This window comes from Phyllostomus discolor, chromosome 7 (assembly GCF_004126475.2).
Source record: "Phyllostomus discolor isolate MPI-MPIP mPhyDis1 chromosome 7, mPhyDis1.pri.v3, whole genome shotgun sequence".
Taxonomy (NCBI): Eukaryota; Metazoa; Chordata; class Mammalia; order Chiroptera; family Phyllostomidae; genus Phyllostomus; species Phyllostomus discolor.
The window spans coordinates 6,781,423-6,806,567 of NC_040909.2; the positions used below are offsets into that span (position 1 = coordinate 6,781,423).

At 58.1% G+C, this 25,145-nt stretch overlaps 2 protein-coding genes across 3 annotated transcripts in view; one reads left to right on the forward strand and one right to left on the reverse strand.

Annotated features, from left to right (window-relative positions):
• FYCO1 (FYVE and coiled-coil domain autophagy adaptor 1) overlaps positions 1-14,788 on the forward strand; it is a 71,432-nt gene extending 56,644 nt beyond the window's left edge. For both annotated transcript variants that reach the window (XM_028518701.2, XM_036030431.1), the window contains exons 16-18: positions 4,185-4,395; positions 9,261-9,370; positions 11,245-14,788. In XM_028518701.2, the coding sequence (XP_028374502.1) occupies positions 4,185-4,395; positions 9,261-9,370; positions 11,245-11,320 (397 nt within the window). In that variant the 3' untranslated portion in view covers positions 11,321-14,788. The remainder of the gene's footprint in view (positions 1-4,184; positions 4,396-9,260; positions 9,371-11,244) is intronic.
• Positions 14,789-22,699: 7,911 nt separating this feature from the next.
• CCR9 (C-C motif chemokine receptor 9) lies at positions 22,700-23,986 on the reverse strand. Its single transcript, XM_028518855.2, has one exon. It carries the CDS (start codon positions 23,798-23,800, stop codon positions 22,733-22,735), a length of 1,068 nt encoding a protein of 355 aa, XP_028374656.2. The 5' UTR covers positions 23,801-23,986; the 3' UTR covers positions 22,700-22,732.
• Between the last annotated feature and the right edge of the window lie 1,159 nt (positions 23,987-25,145).

The window sequence follows — 25,145 nt, forward strand, 5'->3', positions numbered from 1 at the left end:
CTAACTGGTGCAGAGCCCTCCCTTTGCACGGCCAAAACTTGGTCTGTTTGGGCCTGGCTAACTCTGCCGGCCTCGCTCTGATGACTCCCTGAGACCCCACACCACCACAGAGGTTGACGGGTGCCTGGCAGGTGGCGGCTAGCCTTGGTGTGCCCTGGGACTCTGGCCTCAGACCCAGCACTGCCGCCAGTCTGGTAATCACCGCTCACCCCTCCCGGTGGCTCACTGAGAACCTGCCTCCTGAAACCTGAGGATCACCAGAAACAGGTAGCCAGAAGGCAGAGGCAGATCCCAGAGTGCCCCGGGCTTCACCGACCTGCCCCCGGCCCCGGCGCACAGCCTGGTCCTTCGTGCACACACCCAGGCCCAGCAGAGGCAGCCCCAGCCTACAAAATCATGTGATCATATCAGCAGATGCAGAAAAGGCGCTTTTTAAAAATATTTATTTATTTTTAGAGAGAGAGGAAGGGAGGGAGAAGGACAGGGAGAGAAATACTGACCTGTGAGAGAAACATCCATCGGCTGCCTCTCGCATGCCCCCATCCGGGGACTTGGCCTGCTACCCAGGCACGTGCCCTGACCACGAATCGAACCGGCAACCCTTAGCTTTGCAGGATGATGCTCAACCAACTGAGTCATGCTGGCCAGGGCCAGGAAAAGCTTTTGACAAAATCCAGCACCCATTCGTGACAAAACCTGTCACAGTGGGAATGGAGGGAACATATCCCAACATGCTAAAGGCGTATGTGGCAATGCCAGCATCACACTCACTGGGGAAAAGCTGTTGGGTTGGCCCAGAAGTCCATTTAGTGGACTTAGTGGACTTCAGTTCTATAAAATAAAAGACGTGTTTTTTATTTTCACTAGTAACTTTATTGGTCTGGATATTTTGAGTGTGTTGGCTCTCTCCTGCTATTGGCTTCTACTGGATAGAGGCCAGGGGTGCTCCTCAACATCTTCCAGTGCAGGAGACAGCCCCGCAGCAAAGGATTATTTGGCAAAAATGTCAATAGTAACAAGAAACTTTGCAAACCACTTTTGACACGTTTGTTCAGTCACAGCACTTTTTTCATACACTGCACAAATCTATTTTTGCATTTCATTTGCATTTTTACCTTCCTGGAAATAATAAAGCATAATACACTGAACAAGTTGTATATCTTTTTCCATCTTCAGTATTAAAATGGCTGCATCTAAATTTGCCCATTTTGATAATTTTTTTAAATGCATGCTGATATGACAGCTGTCACAATACAATCTAACAAAATTGTTTCAAATAAAGCTAAAGACAACTAAGTACTACTAAAGCCATCATACAGAAAAAACTAAATGAACCTTTTGGCCAACCCAATAAAAGCATTTCCCTTACGGTCAGGAACAAGACAGGGATGTCCACTCCCACCGCTCTTAGTCAACACAGCAGCGGAAGGCCTGGCCACGGCAGTCAGACAAGAAGAGGAAATAAAAGGCATTCAAATTGGAATGGAAAAAGGAAAACTTATTATTTGCAGATTACATGATACTGTACGTAGAGAGCCCCACAGATTCCACCAAGAAACTACTGGAACTAATAAATCAGTAAAGTAGCAGGATGCAAAATCTCCAGAAGTCAGTTGCATTTTTATGCACCAATAATGAACTATTAGAAAGGGAAATTAAAAAAACAATCCCATTTACAGTTGCATCAAAAATTTAAATACCTAGGAATAGATTTAACCAAGGAGGCAAAAGACCTGTACTCAGAGAATTATAAGACACTGAAGAAAGAAATTGAAGCAGATACAAACAAATGGAAGCACATACCGTGTTCTCAGGCAGAAAAAATTAACATTGTTAAACTGTCCGTACTCTCCGAAGCAACCTATAGACTCTGGGCAATTCCTGTCAAGACACTGGGGGTGTATTTCACGGAATTAGAACAAATAATCCAAATATTTATGTGGATCCACAAAAGACCCCAAATAGCCACGGCAATCTGGAGAAAGAAGAACAAAGTTGGAGGAGTCCATGCTACCTGATATCAAACTATACCGGAAGGCTGTAGTAATCAAAACAGCATGGCACTCCATAGAAACAAACTTATAGGTCAGTGCAACAGAACAGAGAGCTCTGAAATAAACCCACACTTACATGGTCAGTTAATATTTGACAGAGGAGGCAAGAACATACGATGGGATAAAAATAGTTTATTCAATAACCGGTGTTGGGAAAATTGGACAGATACATGCAAACAAAAATGAAACTAGGTCACCTTCTCACACCACACACAAGCATAAACACAGCATGGATCAAAGACTTAAATATAAGACTCAACACCACAAAAAATCCTAGAAGAAAACATAGTAAAATCTAGGACATTTCTCTTACTAATATTTTGTGTCTCCTCAGGCAGGGGAAGCAAAAAAACAAATGGGACCACATCAAACTAAAAGGTTTTTACACAGCTAAGAAAACCTGCAACAAAATGAAAAGACAACCCAGTGAGTGGGAGAATGTATTCTCCAATGATACATCAGATAGGGGGTTAATAACCAAAATTTGTGAAGAACTTATACAACTCAACACCAAAAAACAACCCAATTTAAAAATGGGCAAAAGACCTGAATAGACACTTCCAAAGAGGACATACAGACGGCCAACAGACCCATGAAAACATGCTCAGCATTGCTAGTCATCAGAGAAATGGAAATCAAAACCACGGCAAGGTATCCCCTCACACCTGCCATCAATGCGATGACAGGTGAGGGTGCGGAGAGAGGGAACCCTCGTGCACTGTTGGTGGGAATGCAGACTGGTGCAGCCACATGGAAAACGGTATGGAGTCCCCTCAAAAATTAAGAATGGAACTGTGTTATATGACCCAGTGATTCCACTTCTGGGGATACGTGCAAAGAAACCCAAAATGTTAATTTGGAAGAATAAAAGTATACGCACCCCTCTGTTCATAGCAGCGTTATTTACAATCGCTAAGCTCTGGAGGCAGCCCGAGTGCCCAGCAGCAGACGAGCAGAGTAGAAAACGGAACACTGCTCTTCCATAAACGCAGTGAGGCCTTCGCATTTGCAGCAGTGTTGATGGGCCCAGAGGGTATTATGCTGAGTGAAATCATGTCAGTCGGAGAAAGGCAAGTGCCACATGCTTTCACTTACACGGGGATCTAGAGAACAGTATAAACAAACAGTATGGAAACAGACTCCGATACAGGGAACAGACTGACAGTTGCCAACGGACAGGGGGTTTGGGGGACTGGGAGAAAGGCGGAGGGATTGGGAGCAAACGGGCAGTTACAAAGCAGTCATGGGAATGTACAGAACAGCACGGGGTGGGGTGTATTCAGTGCTAATGCAGTAACTCCCCTGACCAGTGTGGCTCGGCTGCTTGGGTGTCGTCCCCCAAAGCAAAGGTTCCCTGGTTTGATCCCGTCGGGGCACGTGCCTAAGTGGCAGGTTCGGTCCCCAGTCAGGGAGCGTGTGAGGCAGCTGGTCAGTGTCTCTCTCCCTCCCTCCCTCCCCCCCTCTCTAAAAATAAATAAATAAAGTCTTTTAAAAATAACATAATAGCTTCATGGTGCCGGGTGGGTACTAGAAATATCAGGGGGAGCACTCTGTGAAGTCTGTGATTGTCTCACCACTGTGCTGTACAACTGTAACTAATACAAAATAAATGCAAACTATAACTGGAAAAAAATTTTTCAATTAAAAAAAGAAAACCTGGGGTATTTGCATGTAAGAAAAGTCAGGGTGTCCACTCGGAGGTTTCTGATGAGGGGCATGCTTTCTGCTGGTGGTGGTTAGAGGTTAGATAGGGGGCGGCAGGGAATGGGAGGGAGCTGGGCGCAGCTGAGGGGCGGGCTGCAGAGGGCGGGGCCTCAGCACTGGCCTCCCGCCCTGGAGGGCACCGGACGGCTCCAGCGGGGACTGTCTGTGTTTGTTACCTGTGTGTCCCCGGTGCCTAGTACCGTGGCAGGTGCGTAGTAGGTGCTTGGAAGATGCCTGTTGGCGTGAGTTTCACTTTAAACTTTCTCTTCCGTATTAAGCCCATGGTCAAGGACACCCAGAGCTGATCCTCCCGAGAGCTTCGGGTTTCTGGCCGCCTCGGAGCCACAGCCCGCCTCACCTGCCAGGGCAGCTTTTACCCACTTCGGTCAGGCCCCTCCCTGCATCCGTTTGTTTGTTTGTGTTTAGGATAAAAGTGCCCTTCACAGTGGAAGAGATCGCCAGCTTCGGGGAGGGCAGCCGGGAGCTGTTTGTGCGGTCCAGCACCTACAGCCTCATCCCCATCACCGTGGCCGAGGCGGGCCTCACCATCAGCTGGGTCTTCTCCTCCGACCCCAAGAGCATCTCCTTCAGCGTGGTCTTCCAGGAGGCCGAGGACGCGCCGCTGGAACAGTGCAAGGTGAGGCCGGCTCCCTGCCGGCGGGCCCTGCTCGCACGCCAGGACGCCTGGGCAGGCCCTTCCCGCCGCAGGGCCGGGGCTGGTCCGTCTTCTGCCGGGCAGGCCTCTCTTGAAACGTTCTGGGCCCCAGCCGAGAGAAACAAGGGTAGGAGAGCACCTGGGGAGTTTTCCTTTCTGACCTGGGCTGGTTCACCCCTCCTTAGGCAGCCTGGTGGCCCCCCGCTCCCAGGAAGTCACCGTATTGTTGCTGAACTTAGTGCGGACCCCGACCCGCATAGCGCACCACATACAGCTCAGCACGCCTGGGCTCACGCAACCTGAGCAGCTGGGACCTCAGGCACGCTACGCCCCAGACCGCTGCATCAGAACCTCAGGGTGGCGGGGGGCGCAGACACCCCTAGGCGACCCAGGGGGCAGCCATGGATGGGAACCACGGCTGGGGTGAAGGAAGGAAGTCAGTGTGCAGGGGTCGGGCAGAATCCAGAACAAAGGCGGGCAAACGGGACCCGTGGTGGCTGATTGAGTGCGGGGTGAGGAAGAGCGGCAGAATCCACACCTGCTCCTCCGCAGGGGGAGAGAGGGTGCAGGGGACAGTGGGTGAGAGCCGGTGTGGGTGGACACCCGAGCTCCATTTGAGTCACTGAGCGGAGGGGACAGTGAGAACGGTGAGAACAGTCAGACGCCGGACGGGAGCTTAGGGAGGAGCCCAGGCCCTTAAGGTGGCCGCCCGAATCGCCATTTTCCAAAAAGACCGGAGTCAGGATAGCGGAATGCAATTTGAGGTCGTGTGAAACAAGGTAATATCCCTTTACCCTCGTGCACGAGGCCCACGGGTGCCTGAGGGGCTCAGGGGAGGGTGGGAAGGCCCCGAGCTGAAGGCGCCCCAGGCCGCTGCTCCTGAGCTCTGCGCCCCGTGGAGGAACATCTGGGCTCGCCCTCCCGCCGTCCCTGCCCGGCGCATTGCGGACGTTGCTGGTCATTTCTGTGCTCTGAGTCACTCCTGAGATGTCATCCTAGCCTCCCTGAGTCTCACGTTCTTCCTTATCTGAACACTGCTCTGCCCTCTCGTCCTTCCGGGGCTGACAGCAGCGCCACCTACCTACCTGGCTTCGGGGCCCTTCCTTCCTGAGGGGCTGTGAACCCCTGGCCGCGAGCCCCTCGGGCGTGAGGCCTGAGAGTGGACTCGGGGTCACCTGCTGTTGTGCATGAGGGGGGGTGACGTCACTCTGTGGGCAGGTCTTTGTCCGGTTTGCAGATGAGGAAACTGAGACTCGGAGTGACTCACCGGGGCTGTTATCGGTGAGCCTGTCAGCCCCGCCCTGACCCCGCCGCACTGCCAGGAACTCTCTCTGGCGCCTCTGCTGCTCGCCCTGCTGTTCCCAAGGCCCACCAGACCCCCAGCGCTGCGTCCACCAGATTAGACACTGGTGGGGATCGTGGCCAGCAGGGCGGGTGGGATGGAGGGGGTGAGTAGAGCAGGTGCCCAGGCCTTTGCCATTCCACCTGCCCATGCGTGGCTGAGCCGTGGGTCGTTCCCCTTGCTCAGTCACTCACCTGCCAAATCCTCCTGGCCCCGGGAGCCAAGAGTTGGGGGGTCGTGACCACGTTGTCTTCCCCACAGTGGACGCCAGGGGGCGGAAGGAGCCCATCTGCAGGGCGAGTGAGCCACCAGGTGTTCAGAGGCTCCTCTGCCTCCACAGGCCACTGTCTCCAGCCAGCTGTGGGCAGAGACGGTTATTTCTGCCTGAAGCGCCCAACCATGCCAGCCCGGGAAGCCTATTCCCAACACCCCTCTGTCCTGGGGACTTCCCACGTGAGCCCCTGACCAGCTGGGTCTTACCAGAAACAGCGGGATGCAGTGATGACGGAGGCGCGGACTCGGGAACTGGGCTGCGGACCCGCAGTCTGTTCCCAGCCGTTTCCTGAGCCTCTGCTGTGCACTGGGCTCCGTAGCACCCCCTGGGGACATAGAGAGAAGGGGAACATGGGGCCTGCCCCAGAGGAGCTCATGATATAACCAGAGACCCTTGTAAGTAGGCAGCTGTGATTCCACGTGGTGAGTGTCACGGTCAGCCTGGCCTGCAGGCCGGCCAGTGAGCAGGGCAGGAGACCCCTGGGCCGAAGCAGGAGACGCATGTGGGGACCTGGGTTAGAGAAGCGATCGGTCAGGGGCGTAGCACAGCAGAAGGCCAGCCCATTTCTGGTGGCACCTGTCAGACACTGCCCCCCGGCCACCCTCCCGCCAGAGTGCCTTCCTCCGGGCCTGACCCCAAGCTTAGAGATTGTGCGGTCAGGAAGGCACCTGATAAAAGAAACAGCACACCAGCGACTTGAGGCCATCCGTGCGCAGGACACAGGCCCTGCTCTGTCTGGCCCGGGGACTCGTGTTTGGCCGGAGAAACTCAGTGGCTGCCTGGGGCCACAGAGAGGTGGGGAGGAAGCAGGGCTGGGAGCAAGGACCTTCAGCTTTTTACTTTGTAAATAGTTTCACTGAGCCGTAGTTCAGCCATCTAAAATGTACAAGGCATTGCTACTTTTAGCAGGCCCACGGAGCTGTGCTAAAAGTCTCCACCGTGTACTTGTAGATCATTTTCCTCATCCCCCCCAGAACCTCGGAGTCATCAGCAGTCTCCTCCCCCCACCCCCCACTCCTACCACGAGCGACCACCAGCCTACTTTCTGTCGTCGAGGACTCACCTGCTCTGGGTATGGCATGTGCACTGAAGCCAGCAGGATGTGGCCTTGGTGACTGGCTGGTCCCATTCGGCACAGAACCCGTGCTTTGTACCTGGACCCCGAGCCACTAGAGCCCATGGAGAGATCAGTGAGGCCACGTGGACTGTTGTGCAGACACTCGGCGTGAGTCAGGGCACGGCCACTTGGGCATGGAGGTCCCGGGGAGAGGTTCCCAGGGGGCACCGCCAAGTCCAGTCTCTCAGGTGCGTGCCGGTCACCTCAGTGGCACGAGCTCTGGACACCAGAGTTAGTGTCCCCTGGACACTTCTGGTTTTTTATTTAAAGTAATGAGAGAACTTTACACATTTGACCATGGCAGGAAAACAGCAGCTGAAAAGCCCGAAAATTCTATAGAAGAGGATGTTTGGAAGCAATGAAGAGTATTGTTCCAAACACAGCCTCTCCAGAGGACCCGTGTTAACGAGCTCCTGGGCGCTGCTTCGGAACCAGGGCAGTGGCTGCTGCAGGAGGGGCCCTGCTCCCCAGCGGCCCCTCCTGCCCGTGCCTGCCGGAGAGCCTCTGGCCGGGCCCAGAAGCCTGAGCTCATGGGCCGCTCCGCTCCCAGGACCCTCAGCCCCGGTGGAGTTAGAGTGGCATCAAGCATCACTGGGCTGGGGGAGATAACGTGCAGGAGTGGCTGCCACGGAGCTCACGCAGAGCAGGCCCCGTGCCTCCTGGCCCTCCAGGCGTATCTGGGGCCCGTGTTCCTCCCGCACCGCCTCCAGCTCCCAGCCAGAGCGGGCGTGCTGCGGGGCCAGGGACGCACCCCGTGCACTCGCGCGCTCCCTCCCGTGCCTTTGGGACCCCCCTTGGGGTTCTTCTCTGCCCCATGTTATTTAGAAGGGCGTGATTTAGTTTCCAAATCCGTGAGGATATTGTAGAGCCCTGCTCTTTATTTTTACTTTAATTCCATCGTCAGAAGACACACTGTGCGTAACTTGAATCCTCTGAAACGTGTGCCGTCGTTGCCTCGAACAGCCTGGCAGAGTGTGAGCTGCCTGGTGCGGGGCCACGTGCCGTAGAAGCGCCTGCGTGTCCTGCGGCAGTCGGACGCGGTGCTCCGTGCCTGCGGACCGGAGCGGGCTAGCTGGTGCAGGCGCTCACGTCTTGCGTTTCCTTACGAGTTCCTGTCCGCCGTTCCCTCGGTCGCTGGGAGATGCCGAAGCACCCAGCTGCGACTGTGGCTGTGCTCCGTTTCTCCGTGTAGCCGTTTTCGCTTCGTGTGTTTCGGGGCTCTGTCACCAGGAGCGTAAATGTGTAGGATCGCTGTCCTGTCGGAGAACCGACACCTTCGTCATTATGAAGCTACCCTGGGTCGTCTTCTTTGATGGAATATTTCCTTTGGTACTAACGTAGTCGGTCCAGCCTTCTTCCGACTAGTGGTAGTAGCATGGACATCGTGTTGTATCCCTGTACTTCAAACCTATTTGTGTCTTCACACTGAAGCTGCACTTTTCATGGGTACGCTGGGCACGGGCCTCCCTTTTCTCCAGCCCGGTGAGCTCCGCTGTGTCACTGGCATGTTCAGACTGTTCACGTTCAGTGTGATCATCGGGGTGGCGAGGTTTGACGTAGCGGTTTCCCGTTTGGCCCCGTGTGTCCCGCCTGGTGGCCGTTCCCTCCGCCCCCCAGAGCAGTGCGAGCTGCGGCAGCCGTCAGCCTCCCCTGTTCTCCCCGAGATCGCCGTCCTTCGTCACGCCACGTCAGTGTTTTGGAAACTGTGGTGTTGTATAAAGCTGGGGCCAGCAGGAAGCAGCCGGGCAGATGGGTTTCACCTAGAGTGAGCCCCAGCTTCCTAAAGCCGCAAAGGTACCGGTGCTCCAGCCGGCGGGGCGTTCCGGCACTGGCCACGGTTACAGGAGGCCGGGGACCACTCTTGTGGGGTGGCGACTAGTTACTGATTGTGGGTGAAACTTGTTCCTACCCCCGCTGCAAGCTGTCAACAAACCCAGGCACCCCAGCCCTCCTGGGGGCTGGCCCCAGCCCCAGCCCAGGTCAGCGTTGCCCCCAGGCAGGGCACCCGGCCTCCCTGGGCCTCCGTCTCCTCCCCCAGAACAAAGGTCCCCCCGGGGGATCCCGGGGCCCTGTCAGCCTCCGTGACGCCTCTTCTCACCCGCCTCTCCTCCCAGGTCCTCATCCCCACGACCCGCTGCAGCTCGCACAAGGAGAGCATCCGGGGCCAGCTCAAGGTGCGCGCGCCGGGCGTCTACATGCTCATCTTCGACAACACCTTCTCCAGGTAGGGGAGGGGCCCCTCGTCCCGCAGCGCCCCCAGGCCGCCCGCCGCTGGTCCGGGGGACAGAGGCGGACGTTACAAATAGATGACTTAATTATCATCAATTTATTACTAGGGGTCTCTGATTGCAGACCCCGATACTGTGGGATTCCAGTGTCTGTTATCCGCCTTAGAACACACACACGCAAGCTGACCCTTGCGGGCTCAGTGTGTGCCGGCCGGGTTCCCAGCCCTCCGCACGCAGTAGGTCACTTAAGCCCCACGGCGCCCCCTGCAGTGGGGACTGTCTTTCTCCTCACGTTACTGCCAAGGGACGGACAACCAGAGGGGTGAAAGCTTGGCTCCCCCAAGCTGCACACCCAGTGCCGGGGCCAGATTTGAACACGGGCAACCCAGCTCCGGACTCCGGACTCCACCCGCATACTCCCCTGCCTCTCCGATGCCTGGGCTCCCACTGTCCGGCCCAGAGAAAGGCTCGTACACGCAGTGGCAGGGTCCATGGGGAGGGGCGGGGGTGGGGGGGGGGTGGGGGGGGGGGCGGACAGGCTGGTGAATGAGAGAGCGGGGAATAATAAAAGAAGGAAGGCTAAAGCCAGAGGCAAGCAGGACCAGGCCTGCGAGATGAAGCTCCCGGCTCCCCCTGTCAGGGAGCTGCAGCAACGTGCACTGGCTGCAGGTGGCACTGTTAAGGCACCGGACGGCCCAGCAGCGGAGGGCTTGGGGGCGGGAGGGCAGGAAGGAGGGGACACCACACCAGGCTGGAGGGGCGGCCAGGGGAGGAAGTGGGAGAGAGGCAGTGTTGGGTGTGCACCGACCATCAGCCGGGGCTCCCGGGGACACGAGACAGGGGACCCTTGAGGTTACTGGCACCTGTCCCTTTGATGTCTTCCGGCTTCGGCATGAGCCCTTCGTTGGGGCTGCCTCTTTTATGAGCCCTGCCTCACCGGCACCCAGCCGCATCCTGAGTGGTGCCCCAAGCTAGCGGCCACATCCCCCCACATGGGCATCCTTGCCAGTCCCCTGGGGCTTTCAGCAGAAGGACTCTGTAGGGCACCCGAGGTGAGGAGGCTGTGCTATCCCCGCACTGCCACCAGGCCTTGAACTCCCGGGGCGGTGGCCAAGGGCGTCCACCCACAGGGAGGCTGGGAGGGCGAGACTCCCGCCCTGCCCGGCTCCTACACGCCCCCATGAACAGGAACACACCTTGAGTCAGCAGGACTCAAGGGCACGGGTCTGGCGTGTCCTGGGACCCCTCAGAGGGCAGGGGTCAGCCAGGCCCAGGCTCCGCTCTTCCCTCCGTGGGCCTGCCTGGAGCCCCCGTTCCCTCTGCCGGGACCGTGAGCCTTGCCACTGCGTCACTGAGCCCCACTGGCAGCTGACGGGCCAAGGCGGGGCAGGTTGGGGGCAGAGCGCAGCTCCGAGCCCCATCGGCTCCCGGTTGAAATTGGAGGTGACGGTGGTGCCGTGGCCAGCTCTGGCCTTCGCCTGCTGAGTCTGTGTGCAGAGATGGGCGGCCAGGCAGACCGGACGCCCGGTCAGAATGGAGTCCACACTCACCTCGCCTCTCAAGCCCTGCTCCGCCCACTCTCCGCTCGCTGTGCAGTACAGACCCCCAGGCCCCTGAGCCCCCCCCCCCACCCCGGGGCCTTTCCAGAGCAGTAGAGCGGGAGGGAGCGGCGCACAGCGTGGTGCCAAGTGGGCGTTTCCGCACCCGGGCCCCGGGAGAGCCCGTGGTGATGTCCCCCGACCCCTGCTCCTCTGCAGGAAGAGGACTGCGCTGGACAGGCAGGAAATGGGGTGAGGGGCCCGGGCCACTGCGGCCTCGGCCTCTCGGCGCTCGGGGTGACTCCCCCCCTTTTCCATTTCTGTTCCCCCAGGTTTGTCTCCAAGAAAGTGTTTTATCACTTGACAGTTGACCGGCCGGTGATCTATGATGGAAGTGACTTCCTGTAGCCCCGGGCACCTGGGTTTTCGGTTTCACTTTAGCCACAAGAAACGCTACTTTTCTCACCTGTCACATAAAACACTAAAACAAAAACAAACAACAAACAGCCAGCCCCTCCAGGGCTGATCAGCTATGCAACTTGGGGCTGCAGGCCCTCACTGCCCCCACAGCCTCTCTGGGCATTGGCTCGCTGGGCCCAGGCTGCAGGGGCTCCGGCAGCGTTTCCCTCGGTGGGGGGCCTGGCCGGCTCACAGCCGGAGGGGTGCTCTGCCGAAGGAAGGGTTCCACCGCCCCTGCAACCCGCTGCCCCCGCCCCCCAGGACACAGTTGATTCCAAGGCTGCTGCAGAGAGGTTCACAGGCCAGCCAGCGGTGACACCAGCGTCTGCCCGTGGAGCGAGCTGCCCTGCTCTGCCCCGCCTGGGCCCAGGCATCCTGAGTGGCCATGAGCCGGGTGCCCAGGGGCCCTTCTGAGGTCTGAGCCAGCCTCTTCCTGTCATGCTCCTGTCCCTCCCTGCCCCGGTGAGTCGGGGTTGCCCCCAGACCCAGCATTTCAGGAGGGCCCCCAGCTGCGCCATCCCCCTGGCCCTCCTGTCGGCACGCTTCTGTGCTAAGGCAGAGGCCCTCACCCCCACCCCGGCCTCCCGTCTGTTCAGAACGTCACCCTGACAACGAGAACCGAGGACACATCTGGAAACAGAACCCGTCACACTCAGGGCCTGCAGCGGCTGGCTGTGTACAGCTGGCTGAAGCCCAGTGCTGGCCAAGGTCAATGCCACGACGAAGTAGGGTCAGGCCGTGGCCTTGAGGTCCCACTTCTCAGCTGACAACCTTTGTTTACACAAGCGAGGGCCCCGGCTTTACGTGCAGACGCGTGTACTAATGATCATAGGGCGAGAACCACTTTCAAACCAGCCAGTCTGCGGTGACTCGCGTGTCAGCAGGTGTGGTTCGTGAATCTGCCCTCTGCTCACCTTTTGGCCTCAGCTCCCCGCCGGCCAGGTTCCTGCACTGCACCTGCCCACTTCCTGCGGCTCAGCCCGTGCCTGGCAACCAGGGACCCCCCTCCGCCGCAGACAGATCAGCCCTGAGCCCTGCTTCCTCTATACAGACAAGAAGGAAATAATCTTTCTGTTCTCCTGCCCTTTCTCTGCCGCAGAAAGCCGCCTTTGATGGCCTCCCTGTGCCCTTTCTGGGGTGGGGGGGGGCAAGTGCTGGGCCCCGGGCCGTCCTCTAGGTCGCCTGGTGACCAGGGCAAGTCACGGCACCTCAGGGCTTCGTTCTGTCGTCTGCCAGTCTCATCGGGCTGGTTCTGAGGGCTTAGGACAGGCTGGGGGCCCAGGCTGAGTCCAGCAGGGACCCCGCGTGCCCTGGGCCCCAGCAGCGTGCTCTCCTGGGGGCCGGGGTGGGAGGAGATGACCTTTGCAATGGACTCAGACCCTCATTTAAACAGGAGACTTGGGTGCCTCCAGTTCATTTAAATGGGGACTGGTGCACAGAACCTTCCAGAGAAAAGGTGGGCCTGGTGCTCTCTTTGGAGCAGCCTCTGGCAGAAAGCCAGCAGAGTCTCTGCCCTCTCCTGCTGGCCCAGGGCCTGCTGGCGCTCAGCACCAAGAGAGGAAATGGCCAGGCCCCCAGGGCCCTTGGCCCCATGCTGGCCCTCAAGGGCGTGCGGCAGCGTGAGGTGGGTTGTTTCGGAGCACCTGCCCTGCCTTCCAATGCAGCCGCCCTGCAGGAGAGGGAAGCGGGGAGTAGCAGGTTCACCGTTTGCAGGGAAACGACAGTTAGAAGAGAACCCTAAGCAGCCTGGCGTCTCGTGAGTACTGAGCTTTCCCCGGACATGAGGCAGTCCGAGCTGATGGCCCTCCCCTGGTGTCGCCACCATCCACAGGCAGAACCAACATCTAGCAGATGCTGATCTGCTTCCTGCAAAAGTCTGGGATACTCCAGTGGAGTGGGTACATTCCTGCTGCAGCTTAAAAAACTGTGTGGCTCTTCGACCCAGAGCCACCCTGGAGAGCAGGGGCCCATGGTGAGCACCCTGCACCGTCAGCTGCAGTTTACCGGGCTCAGAGGACCGCCCGATCGCTGGTGGCCGCGGCCTGCCTGTGCAGCCTGTTTGTGTTTTGTGCCGGACGGACCCCTGTCCTTGGTTGTTTCGCTGTGCGAGCTCGAGTTCGCTGTGCACTCTGCGGCTGGAGAACATCTTGCCCTATTTAAGTGGCTTGTACAAATAGCTTTATTATTTTTAAACAGGCTCCCAGCTTTACTGAGGCTCTGGGTTTGGGGTACCTTTTAAAAATGCAAATGACAACGAACTACTGAAGGCGGTAGCCCGGGCAGTAGACGAAATTACACTAGAAATCAGCAAAGAGGAGGCGTCCCTGGGACCCCAGATCACGCACACACACCCGCCCAGCAGCCCCTCCGTGGCCCACAGCTCTCTAACAGCCACTTGTTTTTAGTGCTGACACTGGCTGTCCCCACGGCCTCAGCCACTGAACCTCCCTGAGCACGTGGCCTCCGGGCGCACACTCGTCCACGAGGAAGTGTGTGGGAGAAAGCGTGACCTCTGCGGAGCACTCTGGCTGGAGCCCACGGGCCAGCAAGCCGGCTGAACAAGAGCAGACGCGTCTCATGCAGGGTTCTGGGAGTGAAACCCCCCACCCCGGGGTTGGGAGAGTGGGAATAAAAAGCCATGTAACGTAACTCCGAAGTACAGGGGGTGGCTTTTCCGGGCAGTTGTCACCCACCCACGGTGGCAAAGCCACTCCAGGCTCACGTGAACGGAAGTCCCCCATTTGGGGGTGAAGGCTCAGAGTCCTGGTGCTGGCAGACGCCCCCTGAGACAGTGTCACGGGGGTTCCATCTCATGAGTGTCCCTGGCCCAGCACGCTGGGGGTTCGAGCAGAGAAGCCGTGCTCGGTGCTTGGAGCCCAGGGCCGCCCGCAGGGGGACCGCCGCGCCAGCCCTCCACCATGAGAGACACGCAAAAGGCACTTTTTAGGGGAAACTTGGGCAAGTTTTTCTCATTGTGGTTCTTTCAAGGAAATGGGACAGACTGAATAGAGCTTTTTCCCCCTTATTCACTTTTTTTAAATGATGAAGTAGACCTTTGAATTTTGGGAGGCATCCCCGATAAGAACGCTCCCTCCCGTGGAACTTTATGACGGGTCGTCCGGAGACGCGCCTGCCTCCGGCGGCTGCCACACCGGGGCCTCTGCTGCTCAGCCTCCGACTGGAATTGCACTTGAACTGACTAGTCCTCAATTCTCGCGGCCTTAGGGGACAGCGGGTCTGGGGACCCAGTCCCTCCTTATCTGCCAAAGAATTACCCAGAAGCACATCAGATGCCAACGCCCCACCTGCCCGGCGGGGGTGAGAAACTCTGTACCCCAAACATTTCTTTATAGCACCTGCTGCATCATTTGGAAATGTGTTTTTAACCTCAGGATTTAAATAAACACTATGACATTGGGAGTGGCATCATCTTTCATTCCCTTGGGATGTAAGGCTCGGATGAGTTGCCCAGACCGGAGTTGGAGTCGGGCTGCCTTCCTGGGGGATGAAGGGCCCCAGTGGGCCAGCGGGTGTCCCGAGCCGTGGCCGCCTGGCCTGATACCTGGGTACTTCCTGCCCCAGTCTGAGGCGGGTGTTCAGACCTCCCTGAGCCAACACGCCGTGCCAACCCCCCCCCCCAGCCAGGCGAGCTGCCCTCAACCCAGATCTCGCCAGCCCTTCCGTGGCACCCCAAGGGCACTATGAGCAAGGGGCAAACCCGATGTACCGGAACCCTGGGGCTGGGAGAAGGTTGTGGACCGCGTGACCCCACGACTAGTCCACCTGGGGTACCCTCGCTGGGCGAGAGCGCCGGGCCGGGCAGCTGGAGAGGGCGGGGTTCGTCGCCCGCCATGACTCACGGGGCTCTTGCTGGGGCAGGCCCGGAGCGGCGCCTCCCACTCCCTCCCAGACTGGTCAGACTGAGGCCAGGCTGGGCAGTCCGTCACACCTTAGGCCCACCCCTGGGGTGCCAGAGCTCCTTCCCCTGAGGCCCCCGTGCCACACGGAACACCTCCCGGCCCCTTCCCTCCACCCCCCTCCTCCAGGCCCCTCGTGCCCCCAATCCTCGTGTGGCCTCGTCTTTAATCAATCATTCTGGAATAAGTCACCCTTCCTGCACCTGTGCTCTCCCTGGCTTCGTTCATTGCCATCTCCCTCCTTCCCCTCAGCCTCACAGCGTCGGGCGCCGTGCCGGCCACGAGAGTGATCCACGGTGACCGAGTCTGTAAGGATGCAGGTCGGGTGCCAATGCCTTGGTCAGCTGTAGGCCCGCAGCAACCCCTCCCGCCAGCTTGGCCAGGGACAGAAGTTCCTGGACCTCCCTGGGCAGGGAAGGGCCCAGGGCGAGCCTGAGGGAGGTCTGAGGAAGATGGGGTGCACTGAGCAGTCTCTGGCTGCGCCCCCTGTACCCCCTCTTGTCAGCGATGCCCTCAACCCAAGCCCCGCACTGTCCAGCGACCAGCTAGAAGTAACCGAAGATCGGTTCGTCCAAACACCCAAAACAGCACACAGAAAGATTCCTGTGTTGATAGAACAGCCACTCCAAGGGCTTGGTGGCTTTGGTCCAAGAACCAAGACACAGATGCGCCTGCTGCGTGTGGGGCTGGGGTCTGGGGGCCTCCGTGTCAGACCCCCCACCCCACCTCCCCCGCCTGCTAAACCACTGAGTTGCCCAGGATGACCGAGGTCTGCTCCAGGCTCTCCAAGCCCCGTCCTCTGTCCCAGGCTCCTGGCCCCATGCACTGCCGCCTGCTCCGTGGCCCTGGGGGGACCGTGCCTCTTCAGGCCCCACAGGCCCCTTGGTGCTGGAGGATGTCGCGGTCCCCCGGATGACTCAGAAGCGGGCTTCCAGCAGGGTGAGCCCTTTCGGTCTGAAGGTGCATGGGAAAGCTCCGGCGAGGGGAGCTCGCCCACATGACTGATAAGCAAATAATTGGTGAGACCGGTTGCCCGAGATGAGAAAACCGGGTTTTTTTTGGGGGGGAGCAGCTGAAGCTGAAGCAATGAAGCACTAGGGGAGGGCAGAGCTATTATGAAAGCGGCTCACAGCGGTCTAGGGTTGAAAGAAAGTTCAACCCTTTTACTTTTCCCACGCCCCACTGGCTTCTGGGGAAAGACGGTGAGGCTGCGAGGCCGATCAGAAGTACAAGGCCCAGCTCTGGCCTTTGATGTGCGTCCCCGCCTCCCCCTCCTCCGGGCCCCGTAGGGGGCCTGAAACTGTGGTTTCCTCCCACCTCCCGTCTGGAAAGCATGAGGTTATGTCAAGGTGGGCAGCCCCACCTGGAGCCTGGAATCAATGGCCCCTTAGCTAAAAAGGGAGGTTGGAGACAGGCCTCCCCAGGCCTGAGATGCCCGAGTGTCCTTACTGAGAAGAAGGCCTCATTTCCTGGCCCCGGGAGGGCCCGTGGCTCCAGGGACCCGGGAGAGACAAGGTGATTTCAGGAGGGCCTCCCCAGCTTGCTGCTCCCAGCGGGCCTGGCTGGGCCATGAGAGAGGAGGAAGCCGTGCCCGTGGACCTGAACCTCTGTCTGCCAGGCCGGCGGGACCGTCTTTTCCCCGGCAGGCGAGGGAGAAGGGGGTGACGCCGCAAGGATGGGGGAGCAAAGAAGGGGTGCAGAAAGCAGGATAAAAGGGAAGGGCCTTCCCCAAGGCTGCTTTCCCGGGGAGCTGGACTGCAGGCTAAGATAGCAGAAGTGGCCTTTCTCCTTGGAAGAATGGAAGCGGGGGTGCAGAGGGGAGGGCGGAGCTGGTGTGGCCAAAACCAGCCACCCCATTCAGTGGACGCAGCACGTCAGGGGAATGAAGGCCCGGACCGCTTACCAAGCAGACAGCGAAGGCAGAGACCGCAGGTGTGGGAGAGATCATCGGCTTGCCGCGCTGGCGCCGAAGCTGGCTCCGAGGCCTTGCACGCCCTCACGGAAAGCCACAGGGAAAGGGCAGTGCCGCCAGTCCCCCCAAGACGCCTCGGGACAGGAGACGGGGTCCACGTGCGGAACCAAAGTCTGTGTCAGGACAGCCCTCCCCGCAGCAAGGGCCCCAACTGGGCAGCTGGGTGTGTTCAGAAAGGGGACTGCATGTTGGTGCCCCGAGACGTGGAGAGGGGGCAGGGACACGGGCCTGGGGCCTCTCGGAACGCCGAGGGTGCAGACGTCAGGCCACCCGCTGGGAGACACCCGGGACAGACCCAGGGCTCAGCTTTGCTCTGGAGTCCAGCTGTTCACTGAGGGTAAGTGTAAGGCACGTACCAAAGAGTTTCTGCAAAGAGAGTTCTCCCATTTCGGTTACCTGGCGGCCCAGGAAAATGCAGATTCACGGGCACCGCCCTGGTCTAGTCTGGCTTCTTGGGTCTGGTTCTTCCACCAGCCCGCCAGGGGATGCTGGCGGAGGTGACCCGTGGACATGTCAAGCAGGGCCTTGGGGATGGCCGCTGTGCCACCGCTTTGGTTGGAACTTGAGGACTTTGGGTAAAATGAGCGGATGGGTCCTTTTCCTGATTTAATTCCACCAGCGACCATTCAGCCTTGGGCCCACGGGGATGCCATGATGGAAACTTCACTCTCGGAGAGGCAGACCCTTCTAGACAGATCCCCTGGGGGAAAGCACGCCACAGGTAAAATCTTCCTACAGCCACTTGTTTTTCATGGCTGGTGTTTACATTCGAGGGGCATGTCGCTACCTGGCAGTTCGCTGGTCAGTGGAAACAGCCCCTTTCCCCAAACCCAAAATAGTCCAATTCACGCCCAAAATGTGAGGATCGGAGGCAGAAACAGGAGTCTGATGCCCATGGGTGTGTGTGGGGGGGCGCAGGGTCAGGCTAAACACGGCTCCTGAATTCTGACCCCCGCACAGAACTCAGAAGCTCTGAGCTTGGACGGTGGGCTGGCATTGCTCCCCTAACTTCTAACTGAAACGTAGGTCTCCCCTCAGTGAGGAGCATAGACAATCTTAGCAAGATCTGCGACTTGGTCACCGGGGGACATGACAGATGCCTTCGTATCATGTGACAGCTGAGAAGACTCTCGAATGTCATTCAGGCTCATCCCCACTCAGACGTGAAGGGTGTCCTTGCCCCTGCTGGTGGCGTTCAGGTAATACCCCCGTACAGAGGCGCCTGTATTCCTGGTTCATGAATGTGCTTTGGTATTTAGAGGATTACGTTTACTACAGTTGGTTTCCTCTGGGTTCCTGTCTGCCTCGCTCACTCTAAAGCACTCTGAGAAGGGAGCCGTGGGCTCTGTCAGCTTGCCGAAAGGTGCACGAGACACGCACGGGAGGGGCACTGGTTTTTGTGGGAGATGAGAGGAGGACCCCCTCACTGCAGCACGGCTCACGAGTGGCAGTAATAGCATATACGACTTAACGGGCTCTTGCCATGAGTCAGCGGCTATTGCTAATGAGGAGACCGAGGCAGGGGGAGCAGTTAGTCTGAGCCCTTCCAAGAAGATGCTCCTCCCACGGCTCCCACTGAGATGGTCTGGGAACCACCCTCCTGCCCCTGGAACCTTCCTCATCCGACGGCCTTCCTAAGTCTTCTGTGGGCCAGGAATCGCCGGGCCGGGATGGGGCAGGTCCTCTTGGCTTTGCCCGGGCTCTGACCTTGGCTCTGAGCGAAGCTCCAGCAAAGGAGGCTCAGGTTTGGAAGGCCAAGCACGCCCGTGCAAAGATCACACACACAGCACACGTGTGACAGCTTCGAATTCGTCGGCTCAGAAAGCCGCCGGGAGAGTCCAGAGCTCTCCTCCTTCCCCGCAGCCTCTGCTGCGCATTTCAGCCCGTCACGGACACAGGTGACCGCACCCTCGGTGGTGGCGGCGGCCCCCGGGGAAGGGTGGCCGGGTAACAACGGCAGGCGCTCACTGGGGCTGGCTGCTCCCTCACACAGGACTGTTTTAACAACCACCGAGGGCCAGTGGAGGGGATTATGACCACACACTGTCCCATAGGAGGTGGCTGGTGGCCGTCTGAGCCCCTTGCCAGGCCATGGCGGGGGGTGCTGCGGCCGGCCCCTCTCGCCAGCCCGCCCTGGACAGCCGGCTCCCCTCAGCTGCCTGCAGGTAACAAGATGCCGTTACTGCCCAAAGGACGTCAAGGTCGTCTTGATTTTTTCACACTTTTCCGGCAGCTGATTTCTGCCACCTGAAGTACAAATCGGACACAATAACTTGATTTAAAAATTTTAACACGTTTATTAGTTCAACAACACGCTGTGTCTACTATATACAAAGCATCGCGTGGGGGCCGAGCGTGTTCGGCACGGACACCAGGTCACGAGCGCTCCCGGAGCTGCTTGTCCGAGGGCTGACCCACGGAGCTGCCGTGGGAGCCGCCCGCCCGTCTGCAGGCCGCGGATAAGCGGGGGAGGCCACCAGTCCTGGCTTCTCGGCCAAGGGTGTCAGTTGGCAGAGCTTCCCACTCCGGTCTCCGCTCTCTCGGCCACGTGACCCTCGGCTTGTCCGTGTTGCCGGGGGTAAGGACTGAGGGAAAGGACGATTATTTCCCATTCTAACCTCCTCGAGCAGGACGCTTCGCAGTGCACACACGAGTGTTTGCAGAATGAATGAGTGAGCATTCCGTAGGCCTGGAAGGCAGTTCCCAAAGGCCAGATTTCAAGCTGGATACTTCAAAACAATACCCCCCACTTGAATATGCGTGTTATGCAATGTGTTGCCTTAAAATCTGTTTTTTTAAAAAATATATATATTTAGTAAAAAGGCTACTTTTTGGTCATGAAAACATATTTAGTTTCCTCATTTTCCTGATGTCAGACTTCTAGTGCAATGTAATGACACACTATAATCCCTTTTTCTCTTTCTTTCAAAAAGTACTCAACACAGCGTATTTTCTAGAAATGTTGGATGGCTCGCAACTTCCTCACGGATTTCCCTGTGCTGACTCTTCCCACGTTCTTATCTTTAAGGTAAATCCCTCACTGAGACCTAGCTGGAATGGAATGTAAAACAGTCCCATGCATGCAATCACTTAAACACTAAGACAATTTGCCAACAACGAACACTTAAAACCCTTCAAACGCAGTGCGGCTAATCCTGCCCTGAGGCTGAGATAGGACCCGGGCAGTCCAGCAGTGAGAGTCCGGTCCCTTTGGAGCCGGGAGTGATGGAGTGCGTTAGGATGCAACGCAGGGTTCACAGTCCTTGTGGTGTCCCCACGTCTTTCTTAAAAGTCGAAGGGGGGGAAGGCAGACCTCCTGGCACTGTTGCTCCAACTCACGAGCATTGGCCAAAGTCTCACTTACCTGCAAACCCCCACTAAGTCTCCGTCACGGTGCCCCTGGAGTAACTCCAGACCCAAAGCAGACTCCACAAGCACAGTCTCGCCCCCTCCTTCCTCTTCCCCGCCCTCCCCCCACTCCGCAGCTGCCCTGGGGGCCCCGTGACACACCGCACCAGAACCACGGCACCAGAGGGCGTGGAATGGAGAAGCCAGACTCCGCTGCGTTCTTTCCACCTAACTGCGCAGTGTCCTTCCCATCCGGCCCGTGCTTATTCCTAGTCTTCCACGTTTCTCAGACGACATCCGGGTCTTCTAGAAACGGTGGCCACACAGACGGCTCTGTGCGTGGACTGGCCTTGGGTGCGTCCTCTCCCCTTGACCGTGTTTGTCAGACTGGATCCCAGGTGGACGTGCTGGGCCAAGGTAAGGGAGTATTTGCCACCGGCTGCCCCCCCATGGGGTGGGGTAGCAATGGGTTGTGCCCCCCCTCTTGCTCTCCCTCGTGGCTGCCCGCTTTCTGCTCACCGTCTCACTAACACGTGGTTTAGAGCGGGCAGGCGACAGAGGACAAGGTGGAGGAGTCCAATACTTCTGTGTCCCTTTGGAAGGCATGGCCCCGGGACTGGAGCCGCAGCAGTTTGCAGCACTCGGGGAAATCAGACGCGCCCTCTAGACTCACGGCGGAGCTGACGGTTTACCTGGGACACGGCACTGGACCCACTGGGAGCCACTGGGTGTGGCCCAGGGAGAGGGGGCCAGCCAGGACAGTCTCCAGGTGTCCTGGAGATTTTACTTCCTTCTCTCAGTCTCCTCCTCCCCACGCGCTTCACGTGGCCGTTCGAGCTGTAATGCGCATTTGAAATGTAGATACAGGGGGAAGACAGTGACTGGTAACAGATATTCTTAATGGACGTTAAAAAATTCTTGTCTAGTATACCTAAAACTATTATTATATCATATGTCAACTGCAATGAAAAAATACACTTAAAAAGTGTTAAGCACTTTTCTAATATATGAAATGTAATGCATTTGCCGATGAGCTTAAAGAAAAACATAAAGAACAAAAAGGGGAAAAAGAAGAGTTACATGACTTTGTTTTCAGCCTGATCTCTCGTTTGGAAGCCCGAGGACCCGCCAGCGATGTACAGCCAGAGGAGAAGCGTGGAGGTGAGCGCACCCTCCCAGCAGCCTCAGCCACGGGGCAGATGGGTCAGGCCCAGTTCACCGGGAGCGGTCGGGTCTTCACAAAGGCCACTCGGTGGAGCAAGCCCACAGCCAAGCCGGGCCGGTCCTGCAAACTCTGGTTCCCGGGGTCCCTGCGCACGCTGAGGAGACCACTCCCACGACACTGGTGGACAAGTGGCATGCTTGCCCACATCAAGCCTGCAGGCCGGCGTGGCACCCCGGAGCCCCCGGCAGGACGTGGAAGTGGGGTGGAAGCCGGCCGACTCCACGTGCCGGACTGATAGGGTGAGTTGCCTGGGGACTCACTGGCCCGTCCTGCAGAGAGTCTCCAAAGAGGAACGAGGACCCTCCCCCCGCCACCTGCCGCCGGCCCAGAACATGTCAAGGAGACCAAAGGGGAATCAGATCTGAGGGTGTTCGGGAAGATTCTAGGTTAAGGCTCTGTAAGACCTGGCATAGGTATTGGCCTCAAAACCAGGGCAGAAACTCCCCAAAGTTGGAAGTTGGAGAGCCCAGTCCCCTGGGCTCTCGGGGACTACGTACAGCGGCCACGGCTTCTGTGTTTCCTTTGGAAGGGGAGAAGGGGAGGGCTTGGGACCGAAACCGCGGCCGTGCGCACGCGCAGAGAAACTCGGCCGCCGCCGCCGCGGGCCAGGGGCGCCCGGGTGGTCTGCCCCGCCGCCGGCCGGTTCGTTCGCTTTTGAAAACTGCAGGTGGCGCCACCGGGGATGGCCAGTCCGTTCTGAAAACCCTGCCTCGGCAAATTCTGACTCAAAGGAATCATTTTCCGATTCACTCCTTTCGGAGTTTTCTCTTCCTCGCTTCCTTTTCCTTCGTTGGTGTCCCTCTGGTCCCACTGGGGGGCGGGGGGAGAGCAGGGGGGAGCCGCATCCGTATCGATCGTTCTACTCCCAAAAGCACGAGCCCCCTCGGAGAGAAGACCCCTCAGAAGGAGAGGGGCCCTGAGGTGGTCTCCAGCACCATGGAGGACAGCTTCAGGCTGCCCTCCTTCCTCGTGAAGGAGGCCCACTGCGCCTGGCTGAGGCAGCCCAGGTTCTTCAGGGTTCTCATGAGGTCCCGGCGGAAGCGCTCGCCCACGAAGACGTAGAGCACGGGGTTCAGGCAGCTGTGGAAAAAGGCGACGGTCTGGCAGACCTGGAGGCAGATGTCGATGCGGTTGGATACGGCGCAGTCCCAGATGAACTTGGTGTGGATGTTGGCGGTCTGCACCAGCAGGACGCTGTTGTAGGGCAGCTGGGACACGAAGAAGACGGTGAGGACGGTGACGGTCACCTTCAGGGCCTTGTGCTTGGACGACTTCTTGGCGTGGATGAGAGTGTGGATGATGAGGGTGTAGCAGCAGGCCATGACCACGAAGGGAAGGAAGAACCCCAGGATCACCTTCAGGGTCAAGACCACCGACTTCACCCTGGCGCTCTTGTCGTGAGGGTACACCATGGTGCAGAGGGTGACGCCGGACTCCTCCTTGGTCTGGCTGTACAGGATCTCTGGGGTGCAGAGGGCGACGGCCGTCACCCAGACGGTGACGCACACCACCTTGCTGTACAGAAGCCTTTTCTGCCGCCAGGTCTGCGCTCTCGTGGCCTGAGCGATGGCGATGTACCTGTCCACGCTGATGCACATGATGAGCAGCACGCAGCTGTAGAAGTTCATCTTGTACATGCTGTTGACCACTTTGCACATGAAGGTCTGGAATTTCCACTGGTCAGCGGCGGCGATGGCCCAGAAGGGAAGAGTGAGGAGAAAGAGGAGGTCGGCGATGGCCAAGTTCAGCAGGAACATGTCCGTCATGGTCTTCACCCTCGTGCAGTACCAGTAGACGAGGATGACCAGGCTGTTGCCCACGGTGCCCACGAGGAACACGAGCCAGTACAAGGGTGGGAGGAAGTGGCTTGCAAACTGCCTGACGTTGTTTTTCTTACAGAAGAAGTTTGTGAAGTTTAAGGTCACATAGTCGTCATCTGAGGGGTCATATATGTAGTCAGCAGACATATTAGGGACGAGGCTCTGCAAGGAGACACAAGAGAGCACCGGGTCAAGGACAACGTTTCGGAGGTTCTGTCCGCCGGCAGAGGCACGGACCACTCGACCTTTCCAATCCCAGAAGTCTGTGATGAGACAAAAGAAATGTGTGTGCAGGGAGCAGGGGTTCCAAGAGCATCTGCTTGGGTCGTAACAGATTCATTTACTCAACAACTGTTTATGGAGCAGCTACAATACGCCATACCCTCTGTCCATGCTGAAGATACGGTGCTGGGTGAGTCCGACATGGAACTGACCCACCTGTGGAAGGTGCGTGCAAGGAGCGAGCCATCATGGGACACGTGACAGGTGCTGTGTCGGGGACGGGTCCCCCCGGACCACTGATGGGCACAGACTCATCAACCTCTGTGAACGATTCTGATTGTCCCTCCTCCTCTCTGTCCCATCCTCCCCAGTAGGTCCCCAGAGGCTCTTAAACTTTTCCAGGTCCAGCTCCCTCTGAGTCTCCAGAACGCTGTGGGTCCTCTGCTCCAGAAGCCTCCACACACACCGTGCACACGCGTTTATACACCCTCACATACATGCCCGTACACCAGCATCAAGACAAGCTATAGAATTTTCAGGGTCTCTTGCTCAGAATCTGTTAAGAATCCCAAGGCAGCAGAGCATTAAATCAAGCAAGTGGTGCTTCTAAGTACACGGCCCCATGCAACTGTGCAGGGCAGATGCCCGTGAAGCTGGCCATCCCAGGCACACAGACACACACACATGCACACACAATCATGCGCAGATTTGCACATACACTCACGTATGCACAAGTGTGCCTCCATGCATACTCACATGCACACAGGTACATGCACACACACTCACACATACACATATATGTGCATACCGTTGAGCCCCCACAATGCACACTCACACATATGCACACAACCCATGGGAATGTGCACACACATGCCCCCATTACAGTTTCGGCGGGTTCCTGGCCCAGGGCCAGCCCAGAACACCTGCTAAGGGAAGTGGGAATAAGGGCCGGTGATCAGAACCCTGAGACGCGAGCCCTTGCGTCTGGAGGAAAGGGGGAGGAAGAGCCGCAGGGATGGAGGAGGGACGCAGCCTCGCATCTGCCAGAACCTCAGACACTCTCACTTCCCACCGGCACCCCTGGGACTCCCGGCAAGGCTCCCACGTTCCACCGGAACCGGAACCTCAGCTCTGGCTGCCTCACCCCCACCGCAGCCCTTGCCAAATTGCCTCTCCACCTATAACTGCACGTTATAACTGAATCAAGTCCCTGCGAAGTCCTTCAGATCCGGGGATTTTGCAGAGCAGTGCTCCCTAAACTTACTGGAGC